At 48.3% G+C, this 13,235-nt stretch overlaps 1 protein-coding gene across 3 annotated transcripts in view; it reads right to left on the bottom strand.

The window, feature by feature from the left end:
- LOC134909504 (probable cation-transporting ATPase 13A4) overlaps positions 1 to 13,235 on the bottom strand; it is a 293,601-nt gene that overhangs the window by 52,200 nt on the left and 228,166 nt on the right. For all 3 annotated transcript variants that reach the window (XM_063916441.1, XM_063916439.1, XM_063916440.1), the window contains one exon: positions 10,981 to 11,150. In XM_063916441.1, coding sequence (XP_063772511.1) covers positions 10,981 to 11,150 — 170 coding nt within the window. The remainder of the gene's footprint in view (positions 1 to 10,980; positions 11,151 to 13,235) is intronic.

The following is a 13,235-nucleotide window of genomic DNA, read 5'->3' as shown; positions in this document are numbered from 1 at the left end:
TGCGAGGTACACTGGGATCCACAGGAAATACATCATGGTGTAGAGTTGAATCTTGATCCAGAGGCACCAACAGGCTAAAGCTTTGACTGTTCCCAGGATGCATTGCATGGGCTCCTCTATAACCCCGTCTCCGGACACTGGAGCTCAGCTTCGTTAACCAGTCCAATGCAGTAGCAGGTAAAAGAGAAGGCAGATGTTAGTCACATAGAACCAAATTTTCACGACAGGAGAAGGGACCAGCGGCTAATGCCATACAAACCCAAAGGAGCTAAGTGCGTCAGGGTTGGTGCCCTGTGGAATCCAGTGTACCTCGCAGAAAGAGATTTAACTATTGTAAGTCTACCATAAATCTCCTTTTCTGCAGCGGAGTACACTGTGTTCCACAGGGAATACATCGGAGATGTCGTAAAGCAGTTCCTCATTGGAGGGGATGCACCATAGTGGGTTCAAGAACCCAGCGTCCAAAGGAAGCATTCTGGGAGGCAGATGTATCAAAGACATAAAACCTAATGAACGTGTTCACTGAGGACCACGTATCCACATTGCACAATTGTTCATCGGATGCGCCTCAGCGGACTGCACAAAAAGATCCAACAGACCAAGTAGAATGGGCTTTGATATGAGCAGTAGCTGGAAGACCAGCCTGTGCAATCACCATTCTAATCCATCTGGCCAAGGTTTGCTTATTCGCAGGCCATCCACGTTTGTAAAAACCAAAATGTACAAAAAGGGTATCGGACTTCCTGAGAGAGGTAGTCCTCTCCAAGTAAATACGGAGAGCTCGTACCACTTCCAAAAATCACTCTTTGGAGGACAAACCAGAAGAGATAAAAGTCAGAACAATGATCTCTTGGTTAAGGTGAAAAGATGACAGCACCTTAGGCAAATAACCAGGGTGAGTTTGAAGAACTGCCTGGTCACATTAAAATATCAGAAAGGGCGGTCGACAAGACAAAGCTCCTAAGTCCGACACCCTCCTAGCAGAGGCAATAGCCAGCAGAAACATGACCTTAACTGTAAGATATTTAAGGTCCACAGACTCAAGAGGTTCAAATGGAGACTCTTGTAGAGCATTCAAGACAACAGACAGATCCCATGGAGCCACAGGAGGGACATAGGGAGGCTAAATCCGTAAAACGCCTTCAGTGAAAGTATGAACGTCCGGAATAGACGCAATCTTCCTTTGAAACCACACCGACAAGGCAGAAATATGAACCTTGAGGGAAGCCAGACGAAGGCCTAAGTCTAGGCCTTGTTGCAGAAAAGCTAAAAGTCTAGAAGTTCTGAAATTGTATGCATCGTAATTCTTAGCAGCACACCAGGTGAAGTAAGAATTCCAGACCCTGTAATAAATCCGTGCAGAAGCCGGTTTGCGGGCCATCAACATAGTTTGGATAACCACCTCGGAGAATCCTTTGGCCCTCAGGAGTGAAGCTTCAATAGCCACGCCGTCAAAGCCAGTCTGGCCAGGTCCGGGTTGATACAAGGGCTTTGAGTGAGGAGGTCTGGGCGTTGAGGAAGTAGAAGAGGACGCTCGATCGATAGACCCTGCAGGTCTGAGAACCAAAGCCAACAGGGCCACGCTGGAGCGACTAGAAGTAGTATTCCTCCTTCTTGCTTGAACTTCCGTAGTACCCTGGGCAGGAGTGACACTGGAGGGAACATGTATGGCAGCCGAAAGTTCCATGGAATAACTAGTGCGTCCACGAATGCTGCTTGAGGATCCCTTGTCCTTGATCCGAAGACCAGAACCTTGTGATTGTGTCGAGATGCCATCAGGTCTACATCTGGTAGGCCCCACTTGTCCACTAGGAGTTGAGAGACTCCCAGATGAAAACTCCACTCTCTGGCATGTACGTCCTGATGACTGAGGAAATACGCTTTCTAGTTGAGGACTCCGGGAATGAACACCGCCGATATTGCTGGAAGATGGCGTTCTGCCCAACGAAGGATTTGTTATACTTCCGTCATTGCCATTCAGCTTCAAGTGTCACCTTGAGAATTTATGTATGCCACTGTGGTGGCGTTGTCCGATTGTACTTGAACAGGCCTTTTCTGTATCAGAGGCAGGGCAAGCGTCAACGCATTGAACACTGCCCGCAATTCTGAAATGTTTATCAGGAGGAGAGATTCCTCCTTGGTCCACCGACCCTGGAGAGAATGTTGCTCTAACACCGTGCCCCAACCCCGCAGACTGGTGTCTGTTGTCAGTAAGACCCAGTTGGAGGCCCAGAAGGTATGGCACCTGCTTAACTGATGGTCCTGTAGCCACCAGCTCAGTGACAGATGAACCTCTGGAGTGAAGGAGATCATTTGAGAGCTGATCCGATGAGGCAGGCCACCCCACTTGGCAAGGATCAACCTCTGCAGAGGGCGGGATGAAATTGAGCATACTCTACCATGTTGAAAGCCAACACCATGAGGCCTAGTACTTGCATCACCGAGTGTATCGACACCGTTGAGTGAGAAAGGCAGTATCTGATTCTCTCCTGAAGTTTCAGGACTTTCTCTGAGGACAGAAACAGTCTTTGGCTGTGTGTGTCCAGCAGTGCCCCCAGGTGCCCATTCTCTGAGCAGGGAACAGGGAGGACTTCTTCCAGTTGATGACCCGTGGGCTCGTAGTAATTGAACCGTCGGGTCCAGATGACTGAGGAGAACATCTTGGGAGTTCACCAGGATCAGCAAGTCGTCCAGATACGGTAGGATCTTCATTCCCTGATGATAGAGAAGGGCCGTCATCATGGCCATGACCTTAGTGAAGAACCGAGGGGCCATGGCCAGGCCAAATGGCTGAGCCTGGAATTGATAATGTGTGATGCCAATAGCAAACCGCAGATATTGCTGATGTGATATGGCAATCGGTATATGCAGGTATGCATCCCGTATGTCCAGGGATACCATATAGTCTTCGGGTTTGAGTATAGGCTGGAAGGACCCATTTGGTTTCGGGACTAGAAACAGTGTCGAATAGTATCTCCTGCCTCTCTGGGACAGAGGTACAGGCACTACCACTCCTGTGTCCAGGAGGGATCACACAACCAGGTGTAGAGCTTGCGCTTTCAATGGTTCCGAATGAATAACCATTGTGCAGAACTGGTGAGGGGGACATCTCTTGAAAGAGACAGTGTACCCGTGAGAGACAAATTCCTGCACCCAGGCATCTGAAGTGGTCCTTAATCAGACATGGGCAAATTGCAGAAGTCGGCCTCCCACCCTGGGATCCCCCAGACTTGTCTTGTTTGGAAGCAGGCTGACGGGCAGCCCAGGATTGTCTTGGTTTGGGCTTAGTGATTTTGGAAGCACAAGCCTGTCATGGGTACGCCTGACCCTTTGCTGTCCCTGGAGGTCGAAAGGAACGAAAAGTGGTACTCTTAGCCTTCGGGTCAGAAGGATTAGTACTTGGGAGAAACACAGTCTTAGCAGTCGCCAAGTCAGTCACAATCTTGTTCTGATCCTCCCCAAATAGGATGTCTCCCTTAAAAGGGAGCACCTCCAAGGTCGTTTTGGAGTCCAGGTCCACCTTCCAGGACCTCAACCAAAGGAAGCCAGTATAGACATAGTAGACACCTTTACCACCATTACACCTGCCTCAGAGCTCTTTTCAGGGCTGCTCTGCAGGCACCAACTTACAAACTGAGCTCCAGTGTCTGGAGGCGGGGTTATAGAGGAGGCCAATGCAATGTATCCTGGGAACAGTCAAAGCTTTAGCCTGTTGGTGCCTCTGGATCAAGATCCAACTCTACACCCCAATGTATTCCCTGTGGAGCACAGTGTACCCTGCTGCAGAAAATTTAATTTCTTCAGTCTTAAGGTGTGTACACACTGAGATTTCTCCTTTCGATTTTGACTATATAAAGTAGTCAAAATTGCAAGGAAAGTTAGTTAGGCAGCTTGCGATTCCAATTCGATCCTGATGCGCAGTCCCACGGGGTCGGTATCGCAGGGCTAGATAGACTGTGCAGGCAAGTCAATCTTGACTAACTAGTGTACTATCTAGTACAATGTATAGTCAAAATCGTATATAGACAAAATCGAAAGTACAGATAGTCAAAATCAGTGGTTCTGGGCTACGGGCGAGTTCAAGGGAAATCGCATAGTCAAAATCGGGCATAGGAAGGATCTCACCATGTGTATTCACCTTTTCATTTCTCTCCTACTGGTATTCAACATAGTAGCACAGTTTATTTCACGCAATGCCCTTAAACAAATGCATCGTGTTTTGCAAAGCTCCATATTGATATTCCCTGCACAGGGCTGTAACTAATTGTGTGTGAGCAGTGCCACCCCCAAGGGAAAGGGATTGGGGATGGTACTGTTGCTTGCCCCAGAGGCACCTGTATTTGGCTGGCATGGAGCATGGAATGGCACCCTGCAGCCTGGACAGCTGTTGCACAGTTGCCTAGAATGCATTTGGACAATACTGATGCTCAGGTTTTTCTGATCCTGGTGACCACACCCCCTCATTGTGGTAACATGAATGTCTGGACTGGCCCAAGGTGCATTATCACCTTGCTATAACCATGTTCCTTCAATACATTTTTCTGCCACCAGATGGTAGACTTTGACAACACTGTAGTGCACATAACAGATGAGTGAAAAAATAAGATTTTACTTACCGGTAAATCTATTTCTCTTAGTCCGTAGTGGATGCTGGGGACTCCGTAAGGACCATGGGGAATAGACGGGCTCCGCAGGAGACATGGGCACTTTAAGAAAGAATTTAGATTCTGGTGTGCTCTGGCTCCTCCCTCTATGTCCCTCCTCCAGACCTCAGTTAGAGAAACTGTGCCCGGAAGAGCTGACAGTACAAGGAAAGGATTTTGGTAATCCAGGGCAACATACATACCAGCCACACCAATTACACCGTATAACTTGTGATAAACTTACCCAGTCAACAGTATAAACAACAACAGAGCATCAGTACAACCCTGATGCAACTATAACATAACCCTTATTGCAGCAATAACTATATACAAGTATTGCAGAAGAAGTCCGCACTTGGGACGGGCGCCCAGCATCCACTACGGACTACGAAAAATAGATTTACCGGTAAGTAAAATCTTATTTTCTCTAACGTCCTAGTGGATGCTGGGGACTCCGTAAGGACCATGGGGATTATACCAAAGCTCCCAAACGGGCGGGAGAGTGCAGATGACTCTGCAGCACCGATTGCGCAAACACAAGGTCCTCCTCAGCCAGGGTATCAAACTTATAGAACTTTGCAAAAGTGTTTGAACCTGACCAAGTAGCCGCTCGGCACAGCTGTAATGCCGAGACCCCTCGGGCAGCCGCCCAAGAAGAGCCCACCTTCCTAGTGGAATGGGCCTTAACTGATTTTGGCAGCGGCAATCCAGCCGCAGAATGAGCCTGCTGAATCGTGTTACAGATCCAGCGAGCAATAGTTTGCTTTGAAGCAGGAGCACCAAGCTTGTTGGAAGCATACAGGATAAACAAAGACTCTTTTCCTGACCCTAGCCGTTCTGGCTACATAAACCTTCAAAGCCCTGACCACATCAAGCAACTCGGAATCCTCCAAGTCAGTAGTAGCCACAGGCACCACAATAGGTTGGTTTATTTGAAAAGATGAAACCACTTTCGGCAGGAATTGTGGATGGGTCCTCAATTCTGCTCTATCCGCATGGAAAACCAGATAGGGGCTTTTATGTGACAAAGCCGCAAATTCTGACAGACGCCTAGCCGAAGCCAAGGCTAGTAGCATGACCACCTTCCACGTGAGATATTTCAATTCCACCGTTTTGATTGGTTCAAACCAGTGGGATTTCAGGAAACTTAACACCACGTTAAGATTCCAAGGTGCCACTGGAGGCACAAAAGGGGGCTAAATATGCAGCACTCCCTTTACAAACGTCTGAACTTCAGGTAGAGAAGCCAGCTCTTTTTGAAAGAAAATGGATAGGGCCGAAATCTGGACCTTAATGGAACCCAATTTTAGGCCCAAAGTCACTCCTGACTGTAGGAAGTGAAGGAAACGGCCCAGCTGGAATTCCTCCGTAGGGGCATTCCTGGCCTCACACCAAGCAACATATTTTCGCCATATACGGTGATAATGTTGAGCTGTCACGTCCTTCCTAGCCATTATCAGCGTAGGAATAACCTCATCCGGAATGCCTTTCTCTGCTAGGATCCGGCGTTCAACCGCCATGCCGTCAAACGCAGCCGTGGTAAGTCTTGGAACAGACAGGGCCCCTGTTGCAACAAGTCCTGTCTTAGAGGAAGAGGCCACGGTTCCTCTGTGAGCATTTCTTGCAGATCTGGATACCAAGTCCTTCTTGGCCAATCCGGAACAATGAGTATTGTTCTCACTCCTCTTTTTCTTATGATTCTCAGCACCTTGGGTATGAGAGGAAGAGGAGGAAATACATAGACCGACTGGAACACCCACGGTGTCACCAGTGCGTCCACAGCTTTCGCCTGAGGGTCTCTTGACCTGGCGCAATACCTCTGTAGCTTTTTGTTGAGGCGGGATGCCATCATGTTAACCTGTGGCAGTTCCCACCTACTTGCAATCTGCGTGAAGACTTCTTGATGAAGTCCCCACTCTCCCGGGTGGAGGTCGTGCCTGCTGAGGAAGTCTGCTTCTCAGTTGTCCTTCTCCCGGGATGAACACTGCTGACAGTGCGCTTACGTGATTCTCCGCCCAGCGAAGAGAATTCTGGTGGCTTCTGCCATTGCCACCCTGCTCCGTGTGCCGCCTTGTCGGTTTACATGAGCCACAGCGGTGATGTTGTCTGACTGAATCAGAACCGGTTGGTCGCGAAGCAAGGTCTCCGCTTGACGTAGGGCATTGTATATGGCCCTTAGTTCCAGGATGTTGATGTGAAGGCAAGTCTCCTGACTTGACCACAGACCTTGGAAATTTCTTCCCTGTGTGACTGCTCCCCACCCTCGGAGGCTTGCATCCGTGGTCACCAGGACCCAGTCCTGAATGCCGAATCTGCGGCCCTCGAGAAGGTGAGCGCTCTGCAGCCACCACAGGAGAGACACCCTGGCCCTGGGGGATAGGGTGATTAACCGATGCATCTGAAGATGTGATCCGGACCATTTGTCCAGTAAGTCCCATTGAAAGGTCCTCGCATGGAACCTGCCGAAGGGAATGGCCACCATCTTTCCCAGGACTCGAGTGCAGTGATGCACTGACACCTGTTTTGGTTTTAATAGGTTTCTGACCAGTGTCATGAGTTCCTGAGCTTTCTCTATCGGGAGATAAACCCTTTTCTGGTCTGTGTCCAGAATCATGCCCAGGAAAGGCAGACGAGTCGTAGGAATCAACTGCGACTTTGGAATATTTAGAATCCAGCCGTGTTGCCGTAACACTTCCAGAGAACGTGCTACGCTGATCAGCAACTGCTCTCTTGATCTCGCTTTTATGAGGAGATCGTCCAAGTATGGGATAATTGTGACCCCTTGCTTCCGCAGGAGTACCATCATTCCCGCCTTTACCTTGGTAAATATTCTCGGAGCCGTGGAGAGACCAAACGGCAACGTCTGAAACTGGTAATGACAATCCTGTACCACAAATCTGAGGTACGCCTGATGAGGTGAATAAATGGGGACATGAAGGTATGCATCCTTTATGTCCAGAGACACCATAAAATCCCCCCCTTCCAGGCTTGCGATGACGGCTCTCAGCGATTCCATTTGGAACTTGAACCTTTTCAGGTATATGTTCAGGGATTTTAAATTCAATATAGGTCTGACCGAACCGTCCGATTTCGGTACTACAAACATGGTCGAATAATAACCCCTTCCTTGTTGAAGGAGGGGAACCTTGACCACCACCTGTTGAAGATACAATTTGTGAATTGCAGTTAACACTATTTCCCTCTCGAGGGGGGAAGCTGGCAGGGCCGATTTGAGGTATCGGTGAGGGGGCATCTCTTCGAATTCCAGCTTGTATCCCTGAGACACAATATCTATTGCCCAGGGATCCAACTGGGAGTGAACCCACTTGTGGCTGAAATTTCGGAGACGCGCCCCCACCGTGCCTAGCTCCGCCTGTGGAGCCCCAGCGTCATGCGGTGGATTTTGTGGAAGCCGGGGAGGACTTCTGTTCCTGGGAACTAGCTGTGTTGTGCAGCTTCTTTCCTCTGCCCCTGGCCCTGGCAAGAAAGGACGCACCTCGGACTTTCTTGCTTTTCTGTGATCAAAAGGACTGCATTTGGTAATACGGTGCTTTCTTAGGCTGTGAGGAAACATATGGCAAAAAATTTGACTTTCCAGCAGTAGCTGTGGAGACCAGGTCCGATAGACCCTCCCCAAACAATTCCTCACCCTTGTAAGGTAAAACCTCCATGTGCATTTTTGAGTCGGCATCACCTGTCCATTGCCGAGTCCACAGGACCCTTCTGGCAGAAATCGACATAGCATTTATTCTAGAACCCAGTAGACTAATGTCTAATGAGCATCTCTCATATATAGGACAGCGTCTTTTATATGCCCCAGGTTCAATAATATAGTATCCTTGTCTAAGGTATCAAGTTCCTCAGACAGGGTGTCCGTCCATGCTGCCACAGCACTACACACCCAGGCCAACGCGATCGCCGGCCTCAGTAAGGTACATGAATGTGGATAAATGGACTTCAGGGTACCCTCCTGCTTTCTATCCGCAGCATCTTTGAGGGTAGCCGTATCCTGTGATGGCAGGGCTACCTTCTTGGATAAGCGTGTTAAAGCTTTGTCCACCCTAGGGGAGGATTCCCAGCGTAGCCTGTCCATTGGCGGGAAAGGATACGCCATAAGAATCCGTTTGGAAATCTGCAGTTTTTTATCTGGAGATTCCCAAGCCTTTTCACATAACTCATTTAGCTCGTGTGAAGGGGGAAAGGTCACCACCTGCCTCTTTTCCCCATACATATGAACCCTCCTGTCAGGGACTGGGGTTTCCTCTGTGATGTGCAACACATCCTTAATAGCTATAATCATATAACGGATGGATTTAGCCAATTTAGGCTGTAACTTTGCATCATCGTAATCGACACTGGAGTCAGAATCCATGTCGGTATCTGTGTCAACAATTTGGGATAGTGGGCGCTTCTGAGACCCTGACGGCCTCTGCGACATAAGATCAGGCATGGGTTGAGACCCTGACTGTCCTGAGGCTTCAGCTTTTTCTAACCTTTTATGCAAGGAATTAATATTATTATTTAAAACCTTCCGCACATCCATCCAATCAGGTGTCGGTGCCGTCGGCGGAGACACCACATTAATTTGCTCCCGCATAGCCTTCCTCATCAAACATGTCGACACAAGCGTACCGACACACCACACACACAGGGAATGCTCTATTTGAGGACAGTTCCCCCACAAGGCCCTTTGGAGAGACAGAGAGAGAGTATGCCAGCACACACCCCAGCGCTATAAACCCAGGAATAACACAGTAACTTAGTGTTAACCCAGTAGCTGCTGTATATATTGATTTTGCGCCTAATTATGTGCCCCCCCCCCCCCTCTCTTTTTACCCTCTTCTACCGTGTATCTGCAGGGGAGAGCCTGGGGAGCTTCCTCTCAGCGGAGCTGTGGAGAAAAAATGGCGCTGGTGAGTGCTGAGGAAGAAGCCCCGCCCCCTCGATGGCGGGCTTCTGTCCCGCTTAAATATGTATTTTCTTGGCGGGGGCTCATACATATATACAGTTCCCAACTGTATATATGTTCACTTTTGCCAAAAAGAGGTCCAAATGCTGCCCAGGGCGCTCCCCCCCCCCCTACGCCTAGCACCCTTACAGTGACCGGAGTATGCGAGGTGTGTGGGAGCAATGGCGCACAGCTGCAGTGCTGTGCGTTACCTCAGTGAAGACCGGAGTCTTCTGCCGCCGATTTCAAAGTCTTCTTGCTTCACATACTCACCCGGCTTCTGTCTTCTGGCTCTGCGAGGGGGGCGGCGGCGCGGCTCTGGGATCGGACAACGAGGGTGAGATCCTGTGTACGATCCCTCTGGAGCTAATGGTGTCCAGTAGCCTAAGAAGCAGGACCTATCTTCAGAGAGTAGGGCTGCTTCTCTCCCCTCTGTCCCACGATGCAGGGAGTCTGTTGCCAGTAGAGCTCCCTGAAAATAAAAAACCTAACAAAATACTTTCTCACAGCAAGCTCAGGAGAACAGCACTCAGCTCGTCCGGGCACAGATTCAAACTGAGGTCTGGAGGAGGGACATAGAGGGAGGAGCCAGAGCACACCAGAATCTAAATTCTTTCTTAAAGTGCCCATGTCTCCTGCGGAGCCCGTCTATTCCCCATGGTCCTTACGGAGTCCCCAGCATCCACTAGGACGTTAGAGAAATATTCAGATACAAATATACAGATGAGTGAAAAATATGCAGCACATGTGTACTCTGCATTGTGACTCAAGCCACTCTGCTCACCTGTGTAACATCATGTGTGTCTCTAAGGAGAAGGAGGGACAAGTGCTTATGTGTGACTCCTATGCTTGCCTACATTTTAGTGATACCCTCCAGGAGGTAGAGGTCCAGGTGTGAGTAGTGGGGGCATGTTGATTACCAGCATTACACATTCGAGGGTGGCCATGATGATGTGATTTACAGCAAATCTCATCATCATGTCCTGATCCACTTTACTGGAGAAGTGGAAGGGACACTGGAGGGGATGTGGTTAAAGTGCCAGCTGTCAGGAATCCGGTGTTTGAGATACCGATGCCGGAATCCCAACATGACACCCATAGAGGGATAGTATAACCTGTGGTGAGTGCAGCAAGCAACCGTGCCCACAAGGGGCTTTCTAGTGCTCACACCACTGCCGGCATACTGGCGGCTGGGATGCCACTGTCGGTATCTAGACAGCCAGCATCCCGGCCATCGGTAAAGTGTATGTATTCCCCACAGGCATGTGGTTTTTATATTGACATATATACAACATAACCTTCATTTTCAAAATGGTACTAAAAAGCAAAAGTATCTTGTCAGTGATTCACACATGAATGTTTCACTTTCTCATTTTACATGCTACTTACAGTTGGTATACAGGCGCTGTCTGAATGGTCTGCCTTTGGAGAACACAAATTCTATAATAATTAGATTGAAGCCTGTGAGAGGAAACATTGTAGCGGTATAATAGTTCTCTGCAAATCCTTGTTCCCTCATTGTAATATTTTCTGTGCTGAGGTTTAAGGGAAGACATGCACTGTGGATCAAGGAAACAAAGAGTTATACAACTGCTCGAGGAGTTCATGATGTTTCAGGAACACGTTTCAGGAACACGTCTTATTTGTATTCATTTGTTATTGTGACAGCATTGTCATGCAATACTTCTTTTGGGATTATAACTTTAGATAGGCAAACATGGGTGGAGAGGGGGTGTTCCAGTTGCCCAGAAATCCTCCTGCCCCACTGCCTGGTCAGTGGCCACTACATGCAGTACACAGATAGGAAAGAACCTGCTGCACATGCCCAGTAGCAGATTTTTCTTCCAAGTCTGTTGTGTGTGTCTGTGGGGAGCTCAATCATTTCCCCAGAGAGAGCATATGTTTAGTGGCTTACCGTATGCATTGGGACTGCATATGTCTGACCTACTGTATTACATAAACTGCACTATGTTTAGGGCAAACTATAACTTGTTTCATGCTAATTATGAATCCTTCATGGACTGATGATAATTGCTCTATAATCAAAAATTTGGAAACCCCCCTTCTTTCAGAAATCCTGTGTTTGCTGCTGCTTTGTGTTAGTAAAAGAACAGCAAAGATCATCTGCTAATAACGCAATACGCAGACTGTTTGCACCGACTTATCTGCCTAATGCACTGTGCAGCACTTCTCAACCTGTGGCCCTTGGTGTATTGCGCACGATAAAAGATCAAAAAAATGTCAGCCAATATCCCTCATGCTCCACTGGATACTGCGTTGGCTCCTGCAGTGACTAGCTACAAATGTAAGGAGTGGAGCATTGGCACAACAAAACCCACAGCTGCCATGTGTGGGCAGACCCCACAGCAGGGTCATAACTAGGTCAGAGTAGGCTTTCCAAAATAGGACCCATCTACCTCCTGGCAACATCTCAACATCATGACATCTGTCATGGAGAGAAGCTGGGAGCAGGCAGACATTGGCTCAGTAGAAAAAGAGACTAAGAAGAAATGAAGAGGAAAGGAGCCCTAAAGTAAGTAAACTACAACGGTTAAAGAGAACAGGGGGCGGGGGTATTTGGTATGTAAAGAACTACTGGTAGTGTGTGCTTTGGGTACAGACAGGTCAATTTACATGTATTTCTATAGCTTTCAGACTTTGTGTCACGTGTGTGCATGTCACTCTTCAGTGGGTCACTGGAGAAAAAAAATTGAGAACCACTGCCTAGTGAATCATACAAGTGATCCCCACCCCCATCCACCAGTGTGAAAACAGTTCCCATGCAAAGAATCAGTGTAACCATGTAAGGGATTGCACTTGTAAGGCCACATTCCTCATTAATGTGGCCATTTTTCTCCTTATGTACGGTACTATTAGTCCAAACCTCATGCATGCCTTACATCATTGCATATATATGACATTGAGACTGTATGTTTTCCATGTGTTTCATTAGTAGCTTTCAAAACCCATTGACAGTGGGGATGCCCAGTTACAGACACCTCCAAGTAAGTGTGAACATTAACTCATTTTTGATGTAGGTTGGATCAATTGCAACAAACAGCAATCCTCCCAACAGGAGGATTAAAACTTTGTAACATACGTGGACTCCAAAGGGTGCTTCCTCATAGAGTGATCACTCTATGAGGAAGCACCCAAGGGTGCGAAATGCATCAGAGATTGCACCCCTAAATTCCAGGAAGGACGCACCATCAGCTATAATTGCCTACCTACACCCGGACCACTAGCTAGAGGCGCCCACCGTGAATGAGACATCAGGAGGCAAACAGCCGGTGTGTAGAGGCTGAACACGGTCCAGACACGACGGTGAGCTCCAGTAGCTGGTGCACACCACTGCTAGACGCACCCACCACAGCAGCAGCAGAATAGGACTGCTCATTCATAAATCCAATCTTCTGCTGGAAGGTGTTTCCTCACCAATCGCTCCACAAGATACCTGCAGCTTCTGGAAAGGAGCGCTTAGGAGTGGACATTCAGTGTGGCAGAGAGTGGAGGCAGGTGAGCTCACGACAAGTGGAGACTTTTGCTAAATCTGATACTACAAACTACATTGTAGCACTTTGGATTCCACGTATGTTACAAAGTTTTAATCCTCCTTTTGGGACATTATAAATGAGGATATTCTA

Source organism: Pseudophryne corroboree, chromosome 4 (genome assembly GCF_028390025.1).
Source record: "Pseudophryne corroboree isolate aPseCor3 chromosome 4, aPseCor3.hap2, whole genome shotgun sequence".
Taxonomy (NCBI): domain Eukaryota; kingdom Metazoa; phylum Chordata; class Amphibia; order Anura; family Myobatrachidae; genus Pseudophryne; species Pseudophryne corroboree.
Note: the sequence above shows the minus strand (reverse complement) of the source record. Positions and strands in the feature narration are given on the sequence as shown.